Here is a 26101-nt window from a genome sequence, read left to right on the forward strand (position 1 = left end):
GAATGGGATATTGCATGCACAGCATTCACATGCCATTTTGCAATGCTCATTCACAAAACAGTTTGCAATATAAAATCAATAATTCATAATAGGTTGGGACAGTAATCCATTAAAATCAATATAACAAATGCCACAGTGTATTGTTGTAAACAAAAAATTGCCCTTTTCCCTTATGGGGTATCCACCAGAGAATATTGAGAAGCAAAGCAGCTAGTAAGCTTGATCTTTATTGATCTGTTGCAACAGGGTGCTCCCGTCACCCGCAGGAGAGGAGGAGGGACCCAGAAAAATAGTGTGCAAGGCCTTATAAAGACTTTTGAAATTGCCACCCTGTAGATCAAGACCACCCCCCAGAAACATCATACATACATCACAGAAGGGGTGTAACCTAAGACCACCCCTTAGATACATCATACCTACATCACAGAAAAGGCGGTCTAAACAGAAATTTAAATGTTGTTTTTCTCTTGTCCTTGTTTATCTCCTGTCTGGCAGGTTACTTGATTGGATTGCCTGGGGAGCCTGGCCATTCTTTTGTAGTGATAAATACTTAGTTCCTGGGCCAGGTCACAGGCTCTCACCCTATTCAAACACAGACATACCCTTAAGACAGGATTTGTGAAGAAAAAGACAACGGGGAGGCTTTTCCACTTTGACCATGGAGAGAAAACATTTGCTCAGTTTAGGAATCAAGATGGCTTCAGGTCGGTCTTCCTGTGCTGATCTATGTGCGTGCAGTTATGAACATTACCATATATCTAAGACCTCAAAATTCCCATCACATTATCTACGCTCTCGTAAAATCTCCCAATTGGATTACCTGGAGTTGCTTGTGAAAACAATCTGGAGAGTTGAGACTGGTCCAAAACAGGGTAGTAAGATTGCTAACCGAGACTGGAAGATCCATCAGTCTTTTGCCATCTGCACTGATTTCCTGTTTATTTCTGGACTCCATTCAAAGTGCTGGCATTAACCTTTAAGTCCGGCGCCACCTGGTGGCTGAACTGTATCTGACATGAACTGCACAGACTCAGTTTGCCAGCCCAAAGTTCTGTAACTAATTTGACAGCCGGCTGGATCAGCCAAAGAGCTATTTCTCTAGTCCTGCCTGCAATTCTCATAGTGGCGAACCAGGGGCTTATGGGAAACTCGCAAGTAGGACCTGAGCGCAACAGCACTCTCCCCACTTTTAATTCCAGGCAGCTGGGACTCTCTGACAGTGGAGGCGGAACATAGTCTTCTTTTAAAGCCATCCAACTTGATGAGCATCATAGCATCCTGTGGCAGGGAGTTCCATAGCTGAACTAACTACGTGTCCTTTCGCCTGCCCTGAATCTTCCACCATTCAGCTTCATTGGAGGACCCTGGTTTCTACTATTATGAAATAAAGAGAGAAACTTCTCTCTAACCACTTTCTTGCTTAATTTTATGCGCCTCTATCACCGAAAAGCCACATATATTACATCAGTGACCAGAACTGAGCACAGTATTGTTGGTGTAATTTGGGGAAATGGGTGAAGTTGCATCAGGTGCTTAGAGCATGTCTTAAGCATCCCACCCCCGTACCCCCACGTCCGGATTCTGCTTAGAGAAAGACCCCATTGCAATGGGGTGGTTAGAAACAGTTGAAGGTTAATGCCTAAAGCATGGATCATCCACGCACCCTTTCTTTAAGCAATCTGTGTATGTGCAATATCGTCGGCAGGAGTGTGAGGTGTTCACTGAGAGCAAGGTATTTGCTTTGTGCAAGGTATCAGCAGTGAAGCTAAAGGTAATATGCTATATGGTAGAGAATTGTGAGCTGGTATGGTAAAGTTCTAGTACATTTACAAGCTTTACAGTGGTACCTCGGGTTAAGAACTTAATTCGTTCTGGAGGTCCGTTCTTAACCTGAAACTGTTCTTAACCTGAAGCACCACTTTAGCTAATGGGGCCTCCTGCTGCTGCTGCGCCACCGGAGCACGATTTCTGTTCTCATCCTGAAGCAAAGTTCTTAACCTGAAGCACTATTTCTGGGTTAGCGGAGTCTGTAACCTGAAGCATATGTAACCTGAAGTGTATGTAACCCGAGGTACTACTGTATTTCTAAAACCCAGAGGCGCCAGCTTGCGAAGGCAATGGTGGGGGGGGGGGCTATGACATGCACGTGATGTCGGAAGAATCAGGGGAGGGCTGGCCCCCACCCTAAAAACATTGAGGGGGCTCAAAAGGGCTTGGCCCCCAAGAGCTGGTGCCCTTGCTAAAACCAGAAGAACTGTGCTATAGGAGATTAGTTCATGATGTACCAGCCTCTCTTAAAGTTTATGTTGCTAGTGTGTTTTAAGCTTGTCTTAAACACTTTATACTTTGAAGTGAACTGAGCAGGCAAGGAGTTTCCTTAAGCAAGAACTCTGTAAAAGATTGACTACTGGAAAGCAGGGGTGAATCTACACTGGTCGGTTATAGCGTTAAACATGTGTTATAAAAAGGTAACACCAGAGGGTGCTGTAGAGCAGCAAACCTTAGGCAATGGGAAATTGCTTTGAGAGCTACTGTATATTACATTGTTGTTTTTACAGATTTTTTACAGATCAGTGTAGATCCAGCCCAGGAAAACTCTGGTGTTCTGCTGGAAAACTCTGCTGGAGCTGTGCATGCTCCACTGATCACACAGGTCGAAGTGTGGTGTAGTAGCAACAACAGATGGTGGGCCTAAGTTTAACAGGTTATGAGTCAACCGACTTCTACAAGTCTAACAAATATTGTATTCCAAGAGCAGTCACACTTCGTGTAAGGGCATTATGATATGGACAGTCTTATTATCAATGAATTGTAACGATCCCTACCACAGAATTTATCTTTTTTTATATAAAAAAACCAACTATAGCTGCACATTGGGTCAGCATTTACATTCAGCTATGGAAATTCCAAGATGTGAAGTTCAGATTCTTTTGCCCCAATGTGCATTACTTTACACTTGCTTACATTTAATATTATTTGTTGTTTTAATGCCCTTTCACCTACTTTGGAAATAATATTTTGGGGTTATGTGTGATATATACACATACATATAAACATGGCAGGTGAGGATGGAGTTAATTGGCAATGAACTGCTAGAAGTACAGTCTGTGACCCTACAATTGAAATACTTTTCACAGCAGCAGTGATTGTCAACACAATCGTCTTAGTGTTACTGGAGTCAACCTTTAAAACCCAAATAAGGCACAGAAACCTTTTTTAGGCCTGTGGATTGTTGAGTAAATGCTGTGGTCATCACCCTCTTAAGTCACTTATCTGAGGGGAATAGGGGTTTCTCAACAACTCGCAACACCTTTAAGAAACTACAGTTCCCAAGTCTTTGGGGGAAGCCATGAGAATTTAAAGTGGCATGATACTGCCTTAAATGTATAGTGCTGATAAAGCCGAGAGAGAGGAATTGAGTTTTTTTTTCTTTTTTGTGTGTGATTTTTTATATTAGTTTTGCACTAACCATGCAGATCCACACAAAGCATTTAAATCGCATTCAGTGCATGTAATTTTCTGTGACACACACTTAAAGCAGAGGATTTCTCTCAAAGAATCTGTGAACCCTACTTAGGAATGCTACGCATTGCAGCTGTGAGGGGAGAAACGACAGTTCCCAAATATTCTTCATGTTGTCTGTGCATTGCATGCATTTGAAACGCATGGCGTGGATACGTTAAGTGTGTTTTGATGTAATTGCTTTGAACCTAACCTTGAGAAATGTCGCCCAGAAAACTCCTGTGAGGAGGGGGAATGAGCAGATGCAAATAACAAAGCAAGCAAACACGCTGGTGTACATTCTTCGGGAAGTAACCGAACGCTAACTTTTGTTTTTGAACAGTTATTTTTATCTGCGAGCCGCCTCGAGTCCCGTCCGGGGGGAAAGGCGGCGTATAAAATAAATATATAATTTCAACAACTAGTATTTTCCTGATTTCGGTTCCCCACCACCACCACCCCTAGTCTTTTCCTCACAACTAGATTCGTTGGGGGTGGTGTTTTATTCCTTTTTTTCTTTTTCTTTTCCAAAGTGTATATTCGGGTAAAACCGGTATTTACGCTCTCCCCGCCACCCCCGTCTTCATTTTGTATGCGCACATCACGTACGCGAGGCGAGGCGTTTGTTTCGTTTCCTTTATTCGATTAAAATTAAAAAATTAAAAAAAAATTGGAGAACGAGTAATATAACAGAATGAAAAAAAGGAAACGCGCAAAAACAAGGGAGGTAAAGAGCGCGTGCGCGAGGATGTTGGCGCCCCCTCCCCCTCCCCTCCTCACCAGTTTCCTTCAGAAACGCTTTTCTCCTCAGGGACGGAGCAATCTTGTCCCACGCCGGGCGCCGTCGGCGGCGGGAGTCAGCTTGCCTGCCTGCCTTGCCCGCCTCGACAGGGCGGCGCTGTGAAGGGGGCGTGTGACGCCGGCTGCCGGCTGCTGCCTTTTCCTCCTGCTCCTCCCTCTCCCTCAGTCCGCCTTTCCTTCGCCGCTTATTTAGGCTCGGGCGCCCCTATTCCGCGCCGCTTCCTCGCGCGCTTTCTTTCTCGTCGCCTGCCTACCTCCCTCAGTTCCTTCCATGGCGTTCAGGCGGGTCGTTGCGGTGGCCGCGGCCGCCGCTTGCGGGTTGGCGGGCGGCTCTGTCTTCTTCTCTGCGGTGCCTCTCGGGAAGCAGCAGCAGCAGGTGGTGGGTAAAAGCTCCGGCGACGCCCCGGTTCCCCTACCTCCGTCCGCGGCTCCCCCGCCGGGGCTGCTGCTTCTGTCTTCGCCGGCCAACGCAGCCTCCTGCCCCGCCACGGCGCCTGGCTGGCTGGAGAAGCCCAACTGCGGCTATTGGGACGACAACTGGGACAGGTAAAGCGAAGCATCTTCAGGCCTCTTGGCGGGCGGGCGAAAATCCCGTTCCCCCCCCCGCCCCCCAAAAAAACACCTCCCCAAGGTAATAGGAGCAGGCCAAGATGCCGTAAGTTGGCAACCTTCAAAAGCACAGGAGCACGCCAGGCTGCTCACTTTTGGCAACCCCCTATCCCACCCCCCATGGACTTCGCCATCGTCATATTTTAATCGTTCGGTTGCTTTATTATTTATATAAAGTGCTTTTCCCTTCACCAGAAAAGAAAATGAAAGTGAAAAATGAAACGCTGCCTCTTCCCGGTTGTCGAAAGAGCTGCATCTCCAGACGATTTTGTGGGTTTGAATTGCAGTGTTGCTAAAAGTGAGGGGGTGGATTTACCCGGCCTTTGCTTTAAGGAGCTGCTGCCTCTTAATTACATGTATTTGAGGGCATGGAGTGGGGGATAGATCATGGGCTTTGTAATAGGTGTTTTAAGACATCGTGATACAGAAATACTTTGATAAATCAGAGTTGGTGGTACAACTTTGATTGACTTTATCGTCGTTTAGTACAGGAATGACAGGCCCTTCGTCATGTTAATACAAAATTTGGCAAGAAATCCCTGGGGGAATAAGGGAGAGACTTTTGTGAGTTGAAACTTGAGAACTTAGTCAAAAAGTGGAACATAAATCTGCTGAAATAAGGATTCTAAAAAGTCATTTAGTCCATGTGTCCCAAAAAAGTCAGGTAAATGTCTCCAGGAAGCTGCAAAACCCAAAGGTAATTCATAACTCCTGGGAATGCTCTCTGGAAACAAGTAGTTGCGGCTTAAGAGCCATTGTCTAATCCTAGCTGAAAGCCATCTAAGTTCCTCACTACCTCTACATCCTGTAGCAGTGTATTTCATTAATGATGTGTTGTGTAATCTTTATTATGGAGTTCTGGCATAATATAAACAGATGCAGGGACTCTGCCCTGGCACAAATGAAGGCTATGTGGGGGTCTTTGTTTTGTATGAGCTAGGAGTCCAAATAAAAATAACTTGTTTAAATAGAATTTATCCATTTTGAATGGGGCTTAGCTGATGAAACGTGCATGTGAGTAAATGCAATTCTGCAGGAAAGATGTATGTTTTAAGTTAAGTGCCTGAATTTGTTGCAGCGGGCAGTCTTCATTGTGGAGAGATGGGAAATGTCTCTCCTAATATAACACAACCATTCCCTTCAGTACCTCTAATAAAAAAGTACAGTTTTAAAAATATCTGCAGCCTAATTAAACAAAAGCACATTCTTAACCCAAACACTTTGAGTAACTTTACTGAATTGCAATCTTAGAATGGATTATCTCCCTGTTTTTCCTGGAGAGTTACGCAGTCTATACACACGATCTGTTTCCTACCACATTTGACTCCCTGCTTGCCATTCTTAACATTGATTTTAAGCCCCATATTCTCACTGGGAGAGAATCCCAATCAATTCAGTGACGGCAAAATGTTAAAAATACCTCAAATAACAAACTTGTATTTTTTACAAGCAGGTTTTTCTCCCATCTTTTCAGTGTTCAGTTATGGTTGCACATTCTAATTTGCATTAGCATTTGACTACAGCACTAAATGGCTGTAGTTTTTCCTTACCTTGAGTGACAAGAGGTAAATGTGATCCAGTGTGTTTATTGCCAAACATTTATTCCATCGTATCTGGCTGCTCAGGGTGCCCAGAAACCTGATGGTCACTTGTACTCAGCACTTGCTACCCCACCCACCTCTTTCCAGCAAGCAGTTTTATATTTTCAACTATTTCTGCCACAGGTCAAGATTCATCCCTAGTTGTGGCTTGTATTGGCTCGGATGGCTTCTTACACAGCTTTTAACTACAGGCAGTGCTGAAATGCACATGTATGTTACTGTGAATATGTGATTTAGACAGACTTCTGGTAAATCTTGTGAGATGTGGTTGCTGAACTTATATCTGAGAACCACACTTGTACTTCTTGCCACTTCCCTATGTTCACCTTAAGAAATGTTGAGAAACTTAATAGGAGAAGTTGCATTTCAGTTTATGAAAGCTTAATGTGAACAAACCCTAACTGATGTCTGCCCCTGAACTGGTATTTATGCTTCACCCTTGTTTGCTGAAGCACAGCTGTGCCTGGGGTGGAAAATGAAAATTGAGGAGTATACCCAGCAATTTTCAGCAGGATGTGGATTCATTCTCTTAATATCCAAGGAGATTTAAATTGGTGATGAGTCAAAATTATGAATTCAGCACTCACATTGTTAATAAACTCAAGACTCTTTACCAAGCCACAACAATGCAAATATAATTCCCCACTAAACATATTTAGGTGGTTATGTTGACTCCTGACAGTTTAGGAGAGTCTTCTACACCAGTATTGGATGTGAAAGGACATTTTAATAATTGGGGTTAGAGAACCTTTAGAGAATCTCAAAATAACAGAAAGTTTCCTGATGAGATTGGGTATAAATCTATTAAATAATATACAGTGGTACCTCAGGTTACAGACGCTTCAGGTTACAGACTCCGCTAACCCATAAATAGTACCTCAGGTTAAGAATTTTGCTTCAGGATGAGAACAGAAATTGTGCAGTGGCTGCGTGGCGGGAGCGGAAGACCCCATTAGCTAACGTGGTACCACAGGTTAAGAACAGTTTCAGGTTAAGACTGGGCCTTCGGAATGGATTAAGTTCTTAACCTGAGGTACCACTGGAATGAATTAAGGTACCACTGGAATGAATTAAGTTACTAACCCGAGGTACCACTGTATCTGCTTGCACTCTGACATGCTTTTGAACTGCTAGGTTGGCAGGAGCTGGGATCAAGCAACGGGAGCTCACCCCATTGCAGGGATTCAAACCGCTGACCATCCGATCGGCAAGCCCAAGGCTCAGTGGGCCACCCGCATCCCACCACAGTGCCACCCGCATCCCACTGGGCTGATGGTAGATGTAGTCTAAAACATCTGGAGAGTACCAGGGTAGGGAAGGCTAAGCTAGAGGGAAGTGCTAAGCTTATACTTTTATTTAATTCCTTCCCAGATGGTTCTATCTCTGGTTTAATAACACTAAATCTGAGCAAAAGTCCTCCCACCTCCTAATTTTATAATGGCTTGGCACCACTACACATTGCAGATGTGTGCACAAATAAATGAGAGGCTTATTACAGATATGTCATTTGGTGACATCTGTTCAAACTTGGCTTATTCTCTTCTATGGCACAGCACTGCAGTTTCTCAACTGTACCCACCATGGGAAAAACCACTTTTCTGTCTCACTTCAAAGTCTATACTATCTAGCTTTTCTTCAAAATCGTTCTGAGAGCAGTGAATAGGTAAACTCAGAACAGGTGCACAATCATGTGTCAGCTCATATGCTAGAATTGTAAACTTTGGTATTAAAATTTTGCCTTGCTAGCATGTTTCAATTTTTAGCATATTTAACTTTTATGCTGTGATCTTCAGATGAGGGATAGCATACAAATTTTATAAGTGATATATATAATAAATATTCTTTGGGTCCCTGAGGACTTTGCAGAGAAGTTCCTTGGACCGGTGTGATAGCAATGAACAATTCGTTATATTCCTTGCCAGGCCAATATTTTTCATTTTAAAACTTCAAGTTTTCTTAATTTTGTTAATATGAAATTTTTTTTTTAGAGCTCATCAAAATTAATTAGCCAGGCCAATAGTCCATCTAATTCAATATTGTCAACACTGATAGGCAGCAACTCTTCAGGGTTTCAAGCTTGGACCCCCCCCCCTTTTGGAGATACTGGGGATTGAACCTGGGACCTCCTATATGCTTTTCTGCTGAGCTATGGCCCTTCCCCAAAGCTGTGAAGGCCATACATGTCTTCTGTTCTGTATCTCATACCTCTTATCTCATGGTTCTGCTTAAACTGTTAAGTACTAAGATATCTTCTGGGTGTGAATGGGACATAAGACTATCTGTAAATAAACTAAAGGAAAATATGTGGGGTGGGTACAGTTCTGGCTTGTTTCTAACATCCAGACTTCGGAATTGCATTAAGTGGTGCATGTATTTGCAGTTGTGCTAGTGGTATTGTGGAAACTAAGTTGTTCCTATTGTAGCAACTTCATCAAGTAGCAGTTACAATTTCTTCCCTTAAAAAAAATCTGATTCAAACTTGGTCAAGCTAATTTGGGTTAATTTCTTAAGCACCAAATCGAGGTCTGAATCAAATCTAGTGGTTGGTGCACACCCCTACAAAGTATGTGAGAAGAGAAATACTTGGTGCTGCTATATTGCTGTTGTGAAATGTATTAATAGCATAAACATCATCAAAAAGATGTATCAATATTTAATGTGTTCTGTGTGATAGGGCTGTCTTATATATACTTTCTTTTGTGCTAGTCCACTTTGTCTTCCAGATGTTAAAATAACTCTTTGACTCTTCTATAATATTCCAAAACTTTAAAAAACCACATTTGAGTACATAAGCTGATATTTGCTTCCAAGAATTTCCCCTTTCATTGCTAAAAGCTGAGACAGATGTGAGAAATCAGAACAGAAGGAAAAGAATGGGGAAATGTTCCAGATGGATGATGGGAAAACCTACAATCTTGTACCCTGTTGGCAGAAAAGAGCCAAAGATATTGGCTGAACTGGTGCATTAATGGACCAGTGAAAATACAGTGATTAATAATTTCAGACACTGGAATGAAACTGAGCAACTCCAAATGGCTGCTTCAGAAGATGAGTCTTGGTATAGGGCTGGTTCATGTACTAATGCAGTGGTTCCCAAACCCCTCCCCACCACAGATCACTTAAAAATTGCTTAGGATCTTGGCAGACCACTTAATAAATTATTTGCCTGCTGTAGTAGTTGTAGTGCACTGTGCTTAGATGCTGTATGTATTTTTACGCACGCATTGCAGACTCATGCCTCAGTTCTTTGGTATGTCTAAAAGTGTTTCTTTGGGCACCAGTCATACCTCTAAATCTCTCATTGCACTAGACTCCTGAAGCTTTGCATTGCTGCCTTTTCTTTCTGGCTTCACAAACTGCCCCCAAACTGCCTTTCTCAATGGGTAGAAATGAGACATTATTGAGATGTTGAACTTCTTAATGAGGGATTGCGTGGGGGATATAAAGTGAGCATTGTTACAGTGGTACCTCTGTACCAAACACTTCTGGTTATGAACGCTTCAGGTTATGAGCTCCACTAACCCAGAAGTAGCTGCTCCTGGTTGCGAACTTTGCCCCAGGATGCGAATGGAGATTGTGCACCAGAGGCAGGCCCCATTAGCGAAAACACGCCTCAGGATAAGAACGGTTTCAGCTTAAGAATGGACCTCCTGAACGAATTAAGTTCATAACAAGAGGTACCACTGTAAATCTGGTTGATTTTGTCAAGCAAACACGTTGCACTGAAAAGGATGTTGTTGGGTCACTTCATTTGCATGTCCAGTTATCTTATTACAGGAGTATCTTAACATAGAGCTCTATGTATGTTGTTGGACTCCCCAATTCCCACTGGCCCCAGCCAGCATGACCAATGGTCAGGAATTATGGGCATTGTAGTCAGACATCTGGTGAGCACTATGTTGGCTACCTCTGCCCCATCGTTTATTGATACAGAAATATAAACTTCAAAATGATTTTCAGGAGAGAACCACTGGCTCTTATGCACCTGAAAAAGAAAAATGAAGAGACTGGGGAAGAGGAGGACTCATCTCGTCTAGCCCACTACAAAGCAAAAGCTACCAGACACATATTCCTCATACGCCATTCTCAGTACAACACAGATGGGAACAGTGATAAAGAGAGAATTCTGACCAAGCTTGGTATGTATGACTGGCCCTTTCATACCTCAGAGCTGGGGGAGAAAGCAAAGTTGCCAGTTTATTTACTGATTTGATTACCTCTCATTAAAATGTGGGGTAGGGAAACTATTCAGTCACCCTTAGTACTTCGTGGCAGAGATCAGAGTGTTGTTGTTAACAGGTAGATTATTTCCATTGTGAATTGGCATTTAGGCATTACAAACTTTTGTTGGTCAGCTGTGTAAATGAATAGTTGCAGTAGCTGTGTCATTTCATCCCCAAGTCTGTTGCCCAGCCTTTTCTGCCCCCAGTGCCTTCTCTGCCAATGCTGGAAGAGCAATATTTGGCCTAGTTTGCTGTTGCAGTAAGGAGCACAGCTGGACACATGATTTCTTTCCCTCTTCTCCAACATGACTGGCTTTTCTGATGCACAGGAAAACTTTATATTGCAGCATTTCTCTGTAGGTTCACTTGGTCTTGCCTATTAATCAAATCACTAAGTCTAGTGGCTTTCAAATCCCTCTTTCTCTTGCTTCTCATCCCTTTGCTCTTATTTGCTCATTGCCTGTACTTGACTACCCTAATCCATGTGAAGGCTTCCTGCTCTTTGAGAAGATCCCACCCTTGCTGATTGGTATGCTTTGAACTACCTCCCAGAATACCTGTATGTTGCCCCACCCCCCCGCTTCTTCAAATCTTTCAAAGCCCTCCTTTTCCATATAGTCTTTGGCTCAGCACCCTAGTTCCCATCTCCTAGCAACTATTCCTGTCGCCAAGGCTAAGCATATGTAACTGAAACAAATGCATATATTTTCTTTACACTTGCCCACGCTACCCTTCCCTTCTACTTATTTATCCTCTGTTGAATTTTAGATTATAATTTTGTACTGCTATAAAGCATCGTACATATATATTTTATAATATACTTATATATACATATATATAAAACAATATTATTAAATAGTTCTACAAACAATGCAACCTTCTTCCTGATTAAACAAACCCTTGATTAGCAAGGAGGCCCCATCTGGAATTCTGCTTGTACTTCCACATACTCAAAAATTCATTGTATCTGTTTGGATGAAGATACAAGTTGAAAGAACAGCAGTGCCAATAACTGTTTGTGTATCATTGTGCTGGGACAAAAGGTCTACATAATGTAGAAATCTTATTTTACACCCCCCCCCCGAATGTGTTAAAAGACACACATTGCAATTTATACATTGCCTTAATTTTCAGGTCGTGAACAAGCTGAGTTGACAGGGCAAAGGCTTGCAAGCTTGGGACTGAAATTTGATAAAATTGTTCATTCTTCTATGACCAGAGCAACTGAAACAACCAACATCATCAGCAAGCATCTTCCTGGTGAGTGAATTCTCTTGTTGAATCAGGAAACATAATTTGTTCTAAATAGACAGTGTGGCTTTAATAAACACAGAGTGGGCCATGCAGACTAAGCTGGGTGCATTCTTGAATCAAAGCATTGACATATGGTGCCTGATTAAGCCCTTGCATAGGCATTTTAGATGGGGAATTTTAGTTGGAATTGGGCTTTATTCCCCCCTAAGTTTTATATCTTCAGTCTGCCTTTATGTTATTAAAAAAACAAAACACTACATTTGTGTGTTACGTGAATTGTTTGCCTGCCCTGGAATATTCTGATGAAGGCCTGTTAAATGTTTTTGATAAACATCTCCCATGTATTCCTAATATATTTACTGTTTATTAATTTTAATTGTGTGAGAACCAATATTGACTGCAAAGTGGGAAAGAACACATAGTGATATGTTTAAGAGAACATTAGTACATAGAATAATAGAATCATAGAATTGTATTGTACTGTTGGAAGGGACCACAAGGGTCATCTAGTGCAATCAATCATGCAGGAATCTTTTGCTCAACATGGGGCTTGAACACACGGCCCTGAAATTAAGTCTTGCGCTCTACCGACTGAACTACCAAGGTGTTGCTGCAGAGGTTTGCCGAAATTCTTTTCTCTATGTTAGTGATGGGGAACCACTCTGATCCCCCATGTCTGGATGTTCTGAGATAGGAGCGCAGGTGCACTGGGTTACCATAGCAACAGAGCAAGCTCAAGTATATGACTTGCTGAGTCGTTCACCCTTCCATTGGTTCAGGAGATATGCCTACGAGTAGAGACAGGTATAATAGTCACTGGGGCATTGCTTTCATTATGTGACATCTTGTCTGGTCCTGTTCTGATGCTGCGCCTGTCCTGATATTGTTCTGTTTGCTGTCAGGGTCTGACTGAATCTGTGAGAGTTGGGGGAAGAGGTTTTACACAGCAGCGTTAGCTAGCATGGTGATGGTATTTGTGGGTCTGTACACATGTATCTTTACGTCAAGGACCAGAAGAACTGTACATAGTAGGTAGCAGTGCTTAGCTTTGTCTTGTGTCTGGAGACAATAAACTCTTTGTTACTTTGAACTGAGTGGGAGGAGTTTTTCCCTTAGAATTCCCTTGGAATTCTAGAAAAAACTGGCTGCTGGAAGCAAGAAATCTCTTAAGACTCTGCTGGGGGCTGCACATACTCTGCTGATACATCACACTGGCTGAGATGTGAAAAACCAACTGGCTTCCACAAGTCACCAACAAGACCCTTTCTCTTAATCTCTGTCTCTGACATGATGCACATTACTTGTACAAGGAGTACATTCTAGCACAAAACCTTCAGGCCATGTTTGTCTTCCTTGCTTGTCATAACATGAGTTTACAACCAGGGTATTAAAAGATTTGCAGCACCTTTGATATGCTAACTTACTTTGTATAGATGCAGATCTAGAGTTTAATGTCAGAGATGGCCCTGGAGACAAGGCTCTGAAATGCATGTCTTCATTTTTCTTCCCCCAGGGGTGAAGAAATCAAGCACTGACCTTCTGCGTGAAGGAGCTCCAATTGAACCAAATCCTCCTAGCTCCCACTGGAAGCCAGAAGCTGTGGTAAGATTTTTGTATAAGCAATTGCCTTAATGTTGTGTAATCTTTGGCTTTACTTATAGCAATGTAGACAAGTTTCCTCAGGTTTCTTCTGTCATTAACAGAATATTTTATTAAACGACAGCAAAAGGAACGAACATTTCAGTATATCACTAAGGAGAGAACTCTAAAGAATGGGAGCCACAGCAGCAAGGTCCTACCTTTTTTCTTTAATCATTCTGAACTCGGTGAATGAGGAAACACAAAACAAAGCCCAACTTAATGACCTAATAAACAGGATGATGCACAGTTAGTAGCACCTCCTATAAGTTATCCATTGCCCAGGCGGTGTAGAGTTTAAAAGGCACGACCCAGCACACTGAGTTTGGTCCAGAAGAGGTATGTTCTGTGCAGTCCATTTCTATTGATAAGATGGACTTCAGATGGTGGAGAAAAATAGCCTTCACTAGGGCAGTAATCTCAGCAGGTTATTGAGGTTGGATAATGACCCCTGTATCTTGATCAGAAATGTCAAAATCCTTTTCTGTAGCCAACGCTAATGGCGAGTTAAAGATGAAAAGCTTGTGCATTTTTTAATATATACATCAATAACCAATTATCTGCCTTTTAGCAGTATTACGAAGATGGGGCTCGGATTGAAGCTGCCTTTCGAAACTACATTCATAGGGCTGATGTAAAGCAGGAAGAGGATAGCTATGAAATCTACGTCTGTCATGCTAATGTCATTCGTTACATAGTTTGCAGGTAACTATGGCATTGAAACAAACTGGTGGGTATGGGAAACCTTCGGATACAGTTTAGATTGGCTCTTCATGACCAAAACAATAATGTGCTAACCCTTAACTTAAGCAGTCAAATGCATTTAGTGGTTCTGAGTTATTTGGAGAGGGTGTGTGCACAGTAAAATGAACAGCTGTCCAGAGAGCATATGACGGCCAGATTAACTTGAAGCTTTGCTCTAATCTCTATTTTTGAGTAGGGGATTTTAAAACAAATAGACCTTCCATACTAAACGTATTATGAAATTTAGAAATGGAAAAATGAGAATGCAGCTTATCTATTGCTCTGCTTGCAGAACCTCCAAATCCTGGACCAAAGTTTGGGTTAGCAAAACAAATTATTACTAAAATCCAAAGTAACTGTCTAGCAGGTCTTCTGCCCCCGAGCTGTGAAACTGGATTTCCCTTCTGGCATCAAATAAATGTTCTGAGAGATGTACAGTTGTCCCTCATGTTACATCCTGCTCAACTCTACCATTTTTGGTTGCATCTTCTAAGACAGTGTAACCTTGGTGTCAGGGGTTCAGGAGCAGAGGCACAGGAAAGGGAGGAAATAGAGAGCGAGGGGGAGGAGTCCGAAGGAAATGTTAGCGATGACAGCGGTCCGAGGTCTCTGAGTCTTTCCAGCGAATCGGAAGATTCACAGAAAGGGGCTCCCATGGTCAGAGCAAGGGGGGTGCCGAGGGGGACACCCCAGGAAGAAGGGGCCAGAGGGGACTCAGAGAGCAGCAGTTGGAAATCAGGACCAGCGTCCACACCAGAGTGCAGTAGGGGGGAGGAGTCCCAGGCATCGGGATCAGGCGGCGCACTGCCAGTGGGAGGACATGAGTCAGGATTGGCCACGCCTCCATCGGGGAGCGAGGAAACGGTCGAGAGGAAGGTTGAAGGCTGGGCGCGCGCGCCAAGTTCAAATGTACAGGAGGGCGGCGCAGTTGGCAGCCCGGATAGGGAGCCAGGTCCCAAAGCCCGCCGAAAAGAGGGGGAGGAGTCAGGGGGGTCAACGTCAGCGTCAGAAGAATCCAGGAAGGAAGGGACCCCGGGGGGTAGCAGGACCCAGAGGAGAAAGGAGAGACGTAAGAGGTGGAGTAAGGCTAGAATCTTAAACTGGTGTACAGGGGGCGGAGACTCAGATGGAGCTTCGCCGATCTAACCCCTAGATGTAGAGCTGGGGCGCTGCGGCTTGAAAATGGAAACTGTACTTCAATAAAGACTTTTGTACATTACTGCCGGCTAGCGTTGGTCCTCTGTGAGCTGGGACCTGGAGCCAGCTCTGACACTTGGTTTCTTTGAACTGTGCTGAAGACCTGTTTGGGTTGAAAGAGATGCTGAATTCAGTTAAGTGCTTCTGTTTTGGAAGTGCAGCATGAGAACAGAGCATACAGGCTTAAGCATCCATAACTAAAGTGCACTTAGCCTGCACTGGATACTTGGACTTTTAGTGCTGAAGTTTGAGCTGTCTAATCAATTACAGTCGTACCTTGGTTTTCGAACAGAATGCGTTCCGGAAGTCTATTCGACTTCCGAAATGTTCAAAAACCAAGGCACTGTTTCCGATTGGCTGCAGGGGCGTCCTGCAGCCAATCGGAAGCTGTGGAAGCCACGCCGTAAGTTCGGCTTCCATGGCAAAGTTCGCAAACCGGAACACCTACTTCTGGGTTTGTGGCGTTCGAGTTCCAAGTTGTTCGTGAACTAAGCTGTTCGAAAACCAAGGTATGACTGTACCATCCAAACTCACGATGTTTAGGTGCCTACTGAGGAAATTTCTGTTTAAGGATTTGGCCCAGGTTGTGACTCAGTTATGAGTGGAATACCAATATTTTATATCTGAAAAGGTAGTTTTGCTGCTTTTTCTCGTAGGGATGACTCCATTGTTTTTAGAGCTTGTTGAATTTATTTTTAGAGATTATGTTCTTATCTTGTACACCACCTTGATGGCTTTATGCTGTGAAGCAATTAATTACCTATTCACAGGTTCCATTGGGGGTGGTGTGTGCTCAGAATGGGTTTGCTATTCAGGAGGAGTGGTTGAAAATATGTGCAGTGGTAGTTTTCTGGGAGGCTTAAACATTTCTGGGAGACATGGAGCCCAGTATGCCATCCATATATTAGAGGAATTGAACATTGTGAACTCAGAAAGTTGAGTATGTTAAGAGTTGCTTTGTTTGCGTAGGCAAGAAACATTAGGTAGGAATAGCTGGTATGAGATCAAATATTCCATCACAGCTCAGCTGTTTTGAGCTGGACTATCTTGTTGCAAGCCTCATGCACCTATCTGCATTTGTTTAACAGTGTACTGCAAACAAGTAAGAAATGAGCTGGCAGTCAACATTGCAAAAGCAAATGAGACCTGAAATTTCAAAAGTTGATAAGATCACCTTCTTCTGGATAGGGATCTGCCTTAAGGAATGTCATATCATGTAGTGCAAGCCTGATAAGAGGCTGACCCTGTTCCTACAACTTTCCACATTGAAACGTGACTATTGCCACATAGAGAGGTTAAAAGCCTTCTTAGTTGCAGATTAAAACCTAGGGTGTCTGCTGACCTTTTGCTAGATTATAACCTCCATAACAACCTCTTGTGTAGCTTCCCTTTAATATTTAATATCCTGTCTATATTAGTACACATCTGGTACATTACATTTCTAATAGAGGGTGACATGTGTGCTTGCGCTGGCTAACTAGATTAACAGTGCAAGTCATAATGAGTAGTTTATGTGTGAACCATATTTCAGTGTATGTAGAAACAGATGGTACGTGTGATGGGACGATGAGCTGCTTGTGTGTAAAATCCTAGTCCCTCAGAGTTTGGTCAAGTTTGCAAACCTCTGTCTGTAACGGAGCCCCTTAAACATGGCTCCGTCAGTCGCTGGCAGATTCCGACAGTGGTTGCTTTCGGAATCGCTTCCAACATAAAAGCTCCTTAACGGAAACACGTCTTCTGGACTCTCTGCGTGACAGTTTCCGGCGAGGAGTGGGTGTCCCTACAGGAGGTCCTGAAACCTCCCCACTGTTTTCGCTGGAAGTGTCTCTGAGCCATCCCTCCAGCTCCCTTTCCCTCAGCCCAGCTCCTCTCCCCCTACTGGTTCCCTCTTCAGCTGCTGAGTCTCTCCCAACCTGTGTGAGCCCTTTCACTTCCCTTCCTTCCGATGGCAGTTCCCTGACATCCACCTCCCCTCCAGGGCCCCCTTCATCCCCTCTCGCCCCCTCCTCTACGGGCGGTGAGGAGGCAAAACCCCGGAATGAACTTCCTTCATCTTCCGATGTCCCGAACACTTCTCTCCACCTGTTGCGGTTCCTGGTCTCGAAGTACTCCTCCTCCTCAGAGTCCATCTCCCCTTCCCCTTCCGATTCCGAGAATCCTTCCAACTCCTCCTCCTCATCGGTGGTCCCAAAGTATTCCCTCCGGAACCTCTCCACAGGCTGAGGTTTCCTTGGGAACCTTTGATGGAACGTTTCTATCAATACCTCGTCATTGATATCTTCTGCCATTACCCAAGTGTTTTCTGACTCCGGTTCTCCTTCCCACGCTACCAAATACTCCACCTGATCCCCCTTCCATCTGGCGTCGAGGATTTCTGCCACATGGCTGCTGCATTCCCTTTCTTCTATGACCGGTCCCCGAGTGGCCATCCCTTCTCGTCCCCCCTCATACGGTGACAGTAACGACCTGTGAAATACTGGGTGCAGTTTCATGTGGTTGGGTAACCGGAGCCTGAAAGCCACTGGGTTGACCTGTTGAATGACCTCAAAGGGACCCAATCTCCTGGGTCTTAATTTCTTACAACCTCCTTTGAACGGCAACCCTTGGGTTGACAGCCACACCCTATCTCCCACCCTTATGGTTTCACCTTCCCTTCGGTTCTTGTCTGCCTGCCTCTTGTATTCTTCCTTCGCCCTTTCTAAGTTGAGTTGGAGCTGACGATGGATTGCTTCCATTTCTTCTACAAAATGCTCGGCTGCCGGGACACCCCATCTCTCCCCTTCTCCCCCTGGGAAAGCCCTGGGATGACACCCATAATTAGCCAAGAAGGGGCTCATCCCTGTGGACACATTCTCGGCATTGTTGTAGGCAAATTCCGCCAGCGCCAACTTTTCTACCCAGTCATTCTCTCTGTCATTGACATAACACCTCAGGTATTGCTGGAGGACCCCGTTTGCTCTTTCCGCCTGCCCGTTGGTTTCAGGGTGCCGGGCAGTCGAAAAGTTGACCTCCACCTGCAGTAAGCTCATGAGCTTCCTCCAGAACCTGGAAGTAAATTGTTTTCCTCGGTCTGAGACCACCCTCAATGGCACCCCGTGCAACCTAAAAATGTGTTCTACAAATAACTTCGCTGTCTCTTCCGCCGTGACTGCATGCGAGCAGGCTACAAAGTGGCACATCTTTGTTAGTAGGTCTACCACCACCATGATGGCTGTTTTCCCCTTGGACTTCGGCAGATCAGTCATAAAATCTATCGACACTGCCTCCCAAGGTCGTTCTGGGGTTGGTAAGGGTTCTAATAGCCCCGCCGGTGCCCGCCTCTCCCCTTTGGCTCGCTGGCATTGCTCACACCCTCTTACATACTCCCGTACATCTTCCCTCACCTTAGGCCACCAAAATTCCCTGGTGACCAACCACATGGTTTTGTGTTGTCCAAAATGCCCCGCCGTGGGGCTGTCGTGCAACTGCTTGAGTACCCTCCCCCTTAAGTCTCCTTCAGGGATATACAGTGCCCCTTTGTAATACAAAGCTCCATTTCTTTCCTCGAAACCCCCTGGTTCCTCTCCCTCACCCCTAAGACCTCTGAGCTTATTCTGGGCGTATTCATCATTCTCTGTTTCCTCTACCAGTTCTCTTTGTCCCACCAATGCCGCCCCACACACCCAGCGGTCCTCTGGAATGACATGTCTCTCTTCGGGTGCTCCCTCCCCCTCCAAATATTCAGGTTTGCGTGAGAGAGCATCCGCCCTAATGTTCTCTGGGCCTGGCACGTAACAAATCTCAAAGTTAAATTTGGAGAACTCCTGGGCCCATCTCACTTGCCGTTGGTTGAGCACTCGTGCCGTCCTCCAATACTCTAGGTTCTTGTGGTCAGTGCACACTTGCACCTTATGTTGTGCGCCAATTAGCAGGTGCCTCCATCTCCGGAACGCCTCATGAATGGCTAGTAGTTCTCGGTCATACACCGTGTAGTTCCTCTCGGATTTGTTCAGCTTTCGCGAAAAAAAGGCACACGGTCTCCACTCTGACTCCTCCTTCCCTGGCTGCAGAAGCACCGCCCCAATAGCTCTGTCTGATGCGTCAGTTTCCACTCTCATCGGTTTTTGTAAATCCACATGCAGGAGTTGTTGTTCCGAGGCGAAGGCCCTTTTTAGTTCCTCAAATGCTCGCTCCGCCTCCTCAGTCCAAACGAACTTCTTCTTACTGCTGAGACAGTCCGTAATGGGCGCCGTCAGGTGGGCAAAGTTTCGGATGAACTTACGATAGAAGTTCCCAAATCCTAGGAACCTCTGCACATCCTTCCTTGTTTTGGGTGTTTTCCATTCCAGCACCGCCTGGACCTTGCCGGGATCCATGGCCAATCCCTTGTCTGACAGGCGATACCCCAGGAATTCCACCTCCTTGGTATGAAACTGACACTTCTCCAGTTTCACCCACAGCTGGTTGGCTTGCAGCCTGCTCAACACTTCTCTGACGTCTCTCACATGCTGCTCCTCATTCTCAGAATACACCAACACGTCGTCTAAGAAGGCCACACAATTCTTGTAAAGCAAAGGCCCCAGGACGTGGTTCATAAACGATTGAAAGCACGCGGAGCCTCCTTGTAGGCCGAAGGGCATAACTAAATATTCAAATGCCCCCAAAGGGGTGAACATGGTGGTTTTCCATTCATCCCCCTTCCTTATTCGTATCAGGTTGTACGCCCCCCTTAGGTCCAGTTTAGTAAAAATCTTTCCCTTCCTGACCCTTGTCAAAATGTCGTCAATCCTGGGCATAGGGAAAGCCACTGGTTCTGACACTGCATTTAAGGCCCTGAAGTCACACACAAGCCTCGGCTTGTTCGTGTTTTTTTTATCCACAAAAAACACTGGGCTGCCCCCCACCGCCCTGGACTCTCTGATGAACCCTCTCTTCAGGTTCTTGTCAATGAACTCTCTTAGCTCCTGCATCTCTCTGTCTGACATGGCGTACAGCTTGCCTACAGGGAGCTGTGCCCCAGGGAGTAAATTGATTTGACAGTCAAAGGGTCTATGCGGGGGTAATTGGTCAGCTTCCCTTTCGCTGAAGACGTCGCGGAGATCTGCGTATTGTCGTGGTACCTTCACGTTCTCCGTTACTTCAGTCCCTGCTAGGGTGGCTTGGGCCCCTGCCAAACCCTTTCCCTCTTTGCAGTGTTCTAAGCAATGTGCTGAACCAAAAGAAACCACTCTCTGATGCCAGCCCACCAGCGGATCATGTAACGCTAGCCAGCTCATCCCCAATATAATGGGAGCTCCTCCCAAGGTGGCCACATTAAACGCTATCAGTTCGGTGTGCCTTGCCACCTTCATTATCATTGGGACGGTCTGCAAGCTGACTTCTCCTCCCAACAGCTCCCTGCCATCGATCGTGGTCACCTGCAGGGGGTTGCTTAAAGGGATCGTCTGTATCTGGTGTTCAGCTGCAAACTCTTTGCTCATGAAATTGCAGGAGCTGCCTGAGTCCAACAGCGCCTTTATCTTTAGAGGGTGTCCGTTTGGCAGCTCTAGCGCCACTTCTATCACTAGGGCGGGTTTAGGAGGTTCTGGCGTGGGCACTTTCACTGCTCTTTGGCCTGGCTGCTGTGCCCCGACGGTGGCAGCCAGGCGTTGGCTTTTACTTGCTTCGGTATTTCTTCCTCTCTTCCCTCCACAGCTCCTACCATCCCTTGCCATTCCTTCCTCTGGGGGCAGACTCTGGCAAAGTGACCTGGCTGTTGGCAGAGATAGCATTTCCGGGCGCCTTTTCCCTCCTTCTTTCCCCCCTCACTGGGCTTTGAAACTGCGCGCGCGCGCGCTGTTCCGATTTCCATCGGCTCTGCCGGCGGGAAAGTTGGCTCTGGAATGTCTGGAATGCGAAGCTCCCTCCAACGTTCCCCCTTCCCTTCCCGCCTCTCCAATGCTCTCGCCTCCTGGCGCGCTCCTATGGTCAGCGCTGATTTGGTCAGCTGGTCCATAGACTCCGCCCTGGGCGCCCGGGAAAGTTCGTCTTTCACAGCCGAAGAAAGCCCTTCTTCAAAGAGCATTTGAATGGGTTCCGCCGATAGATCCCACCCCAATTTATGGATCAACATGGTGAACTCAGTCCAGTACTCACGGACAGATCGGCTCCCCTGTTTGCAAGCCATTAACTGTCTGCGGACCACTCCCTGTTCAATATCGCTGGAAAACATCAGATCCATGGCGCGAAAGAACTTCATCGTGTCCTTTAGGACGTCACTATTCGCTGCCATCAGGGGTCTAACCCAGTCTCTCGCCCCCTTTTCAAGATGCCCAATCACGAAAGCCACTCGTGATTCCTCGTCAGGGAATTCATCAAACTGCAGATTGAGGGCATATTGCATCTCTGTCCGAAAGCCATGATAGTCTTTGGGCTCCCCCCCAAACTTCTGCACCAATCCTGGTACCTTTCTGACGAGCTGGGTGTCTTTCCCCTTTTTGTCTGCATCCTGAGCCCTCCTCTCCTCAAGCCTCGCCGTCTGCAGCGCTAGCTGGACCTCCAACACCCGGTACCTTTCTTCCAGGCTTGGACCCGCTCCAGCTCCTGCTTCTCCGGTTCCGGCTGGGTTGCTCATGATGCCTTCTCCTGCACAAGCTGCTCACGAAGACTGTCGGAATGCTGTGATGGGACGATGAGCTGCTTGTGTGTAAAATCCTAGTCCCTCAGAGTTTGGTCAAGTTTGCAAACCTCTGTCTGTAACGGAGCCCCTTAAACATGGCTCCGTCAGTCGCTGGCAGATTCCGACAGTGGTTGCTTTCGGAATCGCTTCCAACATAAAAGCTCCTTAACGGAAACACGTCTTCTGGACTCTCTGCGTGACAGTTTCCGGCGAGGAGTGGGTGTCCCTACAGGAGGTCCTGAAACCTCCCCACTGTTTTCGCTGGAAGTGTCTCTGAGCCATCCCTCCAGCTCCCTTTCCCTCAGCCCAGCTCCTCTCCCCCTACTGGTTCCCTCTTCAGCTGCTGAGTCTCTCCCAACCTGTGTGAGCCCTTTCACTTCCCTTCCTTCCGATGGCAGTTCCCTGACAGTACGTTAAGCTCTTTGTATGGTTTCAGAGTTGTACTGATGTCTTTCTGCTGAACTTCTAACTATCAAGCTATGCCAACAAATGTTCATTTTTTGAAAGAGTGATTTGTACTTGAAACCATTGTAGTAACTGACTCTTGCAAAAGATGGACACGGTTGTTGGACTTGAGGCAAGGTGGTTGAGTATTACACTAACTTAAAAGAACAGTTTACTTTAGTTTCTGGGACTACTGTTCAACTTAATGTATCTCTTTGGAATTCGGGTCAAAGGAAAGATCACGCAGGTCTGCCTCTTTCCTCAAAATTGGGCACACTCATTTAAGTATTTATAGCCTGTACCCCTTGAAACAATGAACCTTTTTTCTTCCCCCCTCCCACATTTCACCGTTCATACAATCCCAAATGTTTGTTTTAATTTTGAAATTCAACAAATGTTACATGGGCACAATGAAATTCCATTTTTTACATTTCTGAAATTACGTATTAGTCTCTGGTGGGACTTTTCTCCTGTGCACATAACCACCTCTCTCTTTTGATATTGTTTCACATAAGAAGGCTTGCTGACTACATTGTAACTTTGTTTGTCCCAACATATCACCTGGTCAGTGTTTTTTTAAATAAATGTAATTTATTTACATTTATAACCATTGTGTTATAAAAAGACTAGAGAACTTTAAATCTTCATTCGTCTGGCCTTTCACTGCAAAATCACAAATTATTTCCCCAGAGTATATTTTTCTTCCACGTTTACAATTAATAGGCAAAATAGCTTAGCCCGTGTGCTAGGTATTTTCTTGAATGTATTGGGCCTCTAAATCCAAGTAGGATTTTATTAATTGCTGGAAACCACAGGACAGGGGAGAGTTCTTGTGCTCAGATCCTGCTTGCTGGTTTCCCACAGGCATCTGGTTGGTCACTGTGAGAACAGGACACTGGTCTAGGTGGGCCATTGGCCTGATCTAGCAGACTCTTATGTTCTTAGGCTATCTCTGAGATCAATTCCACTGATGCTCATGGTGATTTGTTATTCGGCTGTCTCTTCTTCCTACCTGGAAGTGATAATCTCATACAGTGCAAGAGCCAAAAGGTCCTTTTGCTTGGAATAAATTTGCCTTATGAATTGGGGTTGAGTCACTAGATGGTGAGGGTGGGTGAACCAACCTTGGAGATGAGGGATAGGTAAGCTGGCTTCACCTCTTTGTGTGATGCCTCTGGAAACCTATCTATGGATTTGCTGGGTGAAGTTTAAAATCCCTCAGTAAGCCTAAAAATGAAAATGAAAAATATCAAGTTGACCCTGGCTGCTGATTAGGAAGCCTCTCATAGCCACTGGGAGCCTCAGGTTGAAGTTGGGACTCTTGATACTGAAGTGCAGTTCAGTAGATTGCCTTATGCTTTGGATGGCCTTGTGCTCTGTACTGTAGAATCCAGCCTCTTACAGGAATCTCATTCCCACTTAAAGTACCTGCAACTTGCAAAGTGCTATAGTGAATTGTAGGAATGTTAATCAGTTTTGGATAACTCCTGAGGCAAAGCAAGGTTCCCTGGAGGGAATTTTCAGCTTGTTAAAAGTAAGGTGGGATCTGTACAAGGCAACACATGTTGTAGTAGGGACGTCAGCAAGTTAGTCATCAAAAGCAAGCGGCAGGCAGATGTTTGCCGAAAGTGAAAGTAGTATCTCTAAGCTTACTGTAATGCCAAGTGTGTGGGGTGGAAGCAAGAGGGCAGGAGGACTAAGTTGTGACTGAGACTTCAGGTTTGTAATCAGAAGGATTTTACTGTGCTTGCAATGTCATTTATTTCTGTAAAAAGTAAAAAAAACCCAAACCACACCTTTTTTATTTCTCAGTTGCAAAGGGTTTCTGTTCTGAATGTTATCGTGTACATATTGCAGCTGAAATGCTAATGTGTTCTATGCAAAAAGAACAGTGAAAAGAAGCACAACTCATTTCAAAATGCTGAAGTAACTGCTTTCCTTATCTTTTTCAGAGCTTTACAATTTCCTCCCGAAGGTTGGCTTCGGATATCCCTCAACAATGGCAGCATCACCCACCTGGTCATCCGCCCTAGTGGCAAAGTGGCGCTTCGATTGCTCGGTGACACAGGCTTTATGCCTCCTGAGAAAATCACACGCAGCTGAGTGGGCCTTTTCTGGCACCGCTGGTGCCGCTGTGGTGTATAAGGTTATGGCTTGGTAGGAAATTGCGTTTCACAGTGTACTCAGTGAACGCCTACTCTTTCCCCCACTTCATTTATCTGTAAATAGAAGGGCTGTTCAGCATTGCTGTGTTCATGGTGCTTTTGGCACATTCCACAAAGTACTTCTGCAGTACAGTCTCCTGCTCCATTAAAATGAATGGAGACTTTACAGCAGTGCTTAATGAATGAACCTAAAACCAGAGAATCTACATACTTAACTCATGTAAGGGTGCCACTTGCCTGGCTGCAACATGAAAGGTTCCCAGGCTTCTTACCTAAGCATATTGCTGTGTGTAGAGATGATTTCCCCCTCTCTTCTGTGGAAAGAGGATACAGAAATACCACAGGATTAGAAAGCAATTCTTTGCATTGGTAATCAGCAAAATTATTTTTGCTAGATCAGCAAGAATTGGGGCAGAGCGGTTTCAGCAACTACAATTGTGGCTGAGTTTTCGTAACGTAATAATTTAGCTCCCTTACATGTCTGTGTTACTTTAGAGCAAAGGTTGGAAACTGAAAATGTGCAAAGGGCATGTATTAGAGGGTGTCCCCTGGCTATACACACCTGTTGGCGGGAACAAGAGTAGAATATGATGCTGCAATGGCTGCTTGAACAGCCCTTCTCACGATGGTATCAAAGATGAAGAGACTATCTAAAAGGAGACTGGACTTGATTCTTTTCTTCTTGCCCTTCAGTATCACATACAATTGTTCTTATATGAAAATGAGTGTTCTCATTTGCTTTACAAATGCCCCTCTCACACAATTAGTGTAAAAGTCTGAATTGAACCACTCTCCAAGGCCTGGACTTATTAGCAGTAGTTATGGTTACATGTCATTTGTCATTATTCCCATTGAGGCAAAGCACACCTGGGGACACGGGTGCTAAACTAAATTTAGAAGTGAGCCTCCTCCTTACCACCCCCAAGAGCATAGCCTGCACTATTTCTTCAGCATGCTTATTTGTCTTATTTTATAATGTATCAAAACTACTTTTTGAAATGGAATCTGCTGTTGGTGAAATGCTACCTGGAAAAAGGTGGTGGTCTGTCTTTCAATCAATGCAAACAAAGTTATCTTTGTAAAATATCTGCAAATATAGTTTTTTATTAACTTTCACAAGGCTTCCTTGATATCAAGAGTTGCTAAAAATAGCAGTGGTTATTTTCTCTTCAGGTAAACAATTGACCTCTTAGCATTTATAGACTGGTTTTTAGTCTGTTTATGGTGCTATATGTACATGATTTTGCTAATGGAGTAAGTTCTAAGTGTGTGGGGGAGATCTGAAGG

The 26101-nt window shown here is 44.9% G+C and overlaps 1 protein-coding gene and 1 long non-coding RNA gene across 4 annotated transcripts in view; both read left to right on the top strand.

Annotated features, from left to right (window-relative positions):
* The window catches only part of LOC308465417, a 144715-nt gene that overhangs the window by 17664 nt on the left and 100950 nt on the right, over positions 1–26101 (top strand). The gene's annotated exons all lie outside the window — the stretch shown is intronic.
* PGAM5 (PGAM family member 5, mitochondrial serine/threonine protein phosphatase) lies at positions 4359–25933 on the top strand. Of its 2 annotated transcripts, none has more exons than XM_080985262.1 (6): positions 4359–4848; positions 10473–10651; positions 11870–11995; positions 13503–13591; positions 14199–14332; positions 24602–25933. In XM_080985262.1, exons 1-6 carry the CDS (start codon positions 4574–4576, stop codon positions 24750–24752), a joined length of 954 nt encoding a protein of 317 aa, XP_080841388.1. In that variant the 5' UTR covers positions 4359–4573; the 3' UTR covers positions 24753–25933. The 2 variants fall into 2 exon arrangements, with proteins under 2 accessions (XP_080841388.1, XP_080841389.1); XM_080985263.1 differs by having other exon boundaries at positions 4360–4848; positions 14202–14332.

Source organism: Podarcis pityusensis (genome assembly GCF_964106645.2).
Source record: "Podarcis pityusensis genome assembly, chromosome: 16".
NCBI classification, from domain to species: Eukaryota; Metazoa; Chordata; class Lepidosauria; order Squamata; family Lacertidae; genus Podarcis; species Podarcis pityusensis.

Bases quoted from the DNA above. Each gene is read 5' to 3' on its own strand.
- PGAM5 (XM_080985262.1), top strand. From the start codon at position 4,574: ATGGCGTTCAGGCGGGTCGTTGCGGTGGCCGCGGCCGCCGCTTGCGGG. The intron at 13,592-14,198 runs GTAAGATTTTTG...TCTGCCTTTTAG, and splicing joins ACTGGAAGCCAGAAGCTGTG to CAGTATTACGAAGATGGGGC. The intron at 14,333-24,601 runs GTAACTATGGCA...TATCTTTTTCAG, and splicing joins ATTCGTTACATAGTTTGCAG to AGCTTTACAATTTCCTCCCG.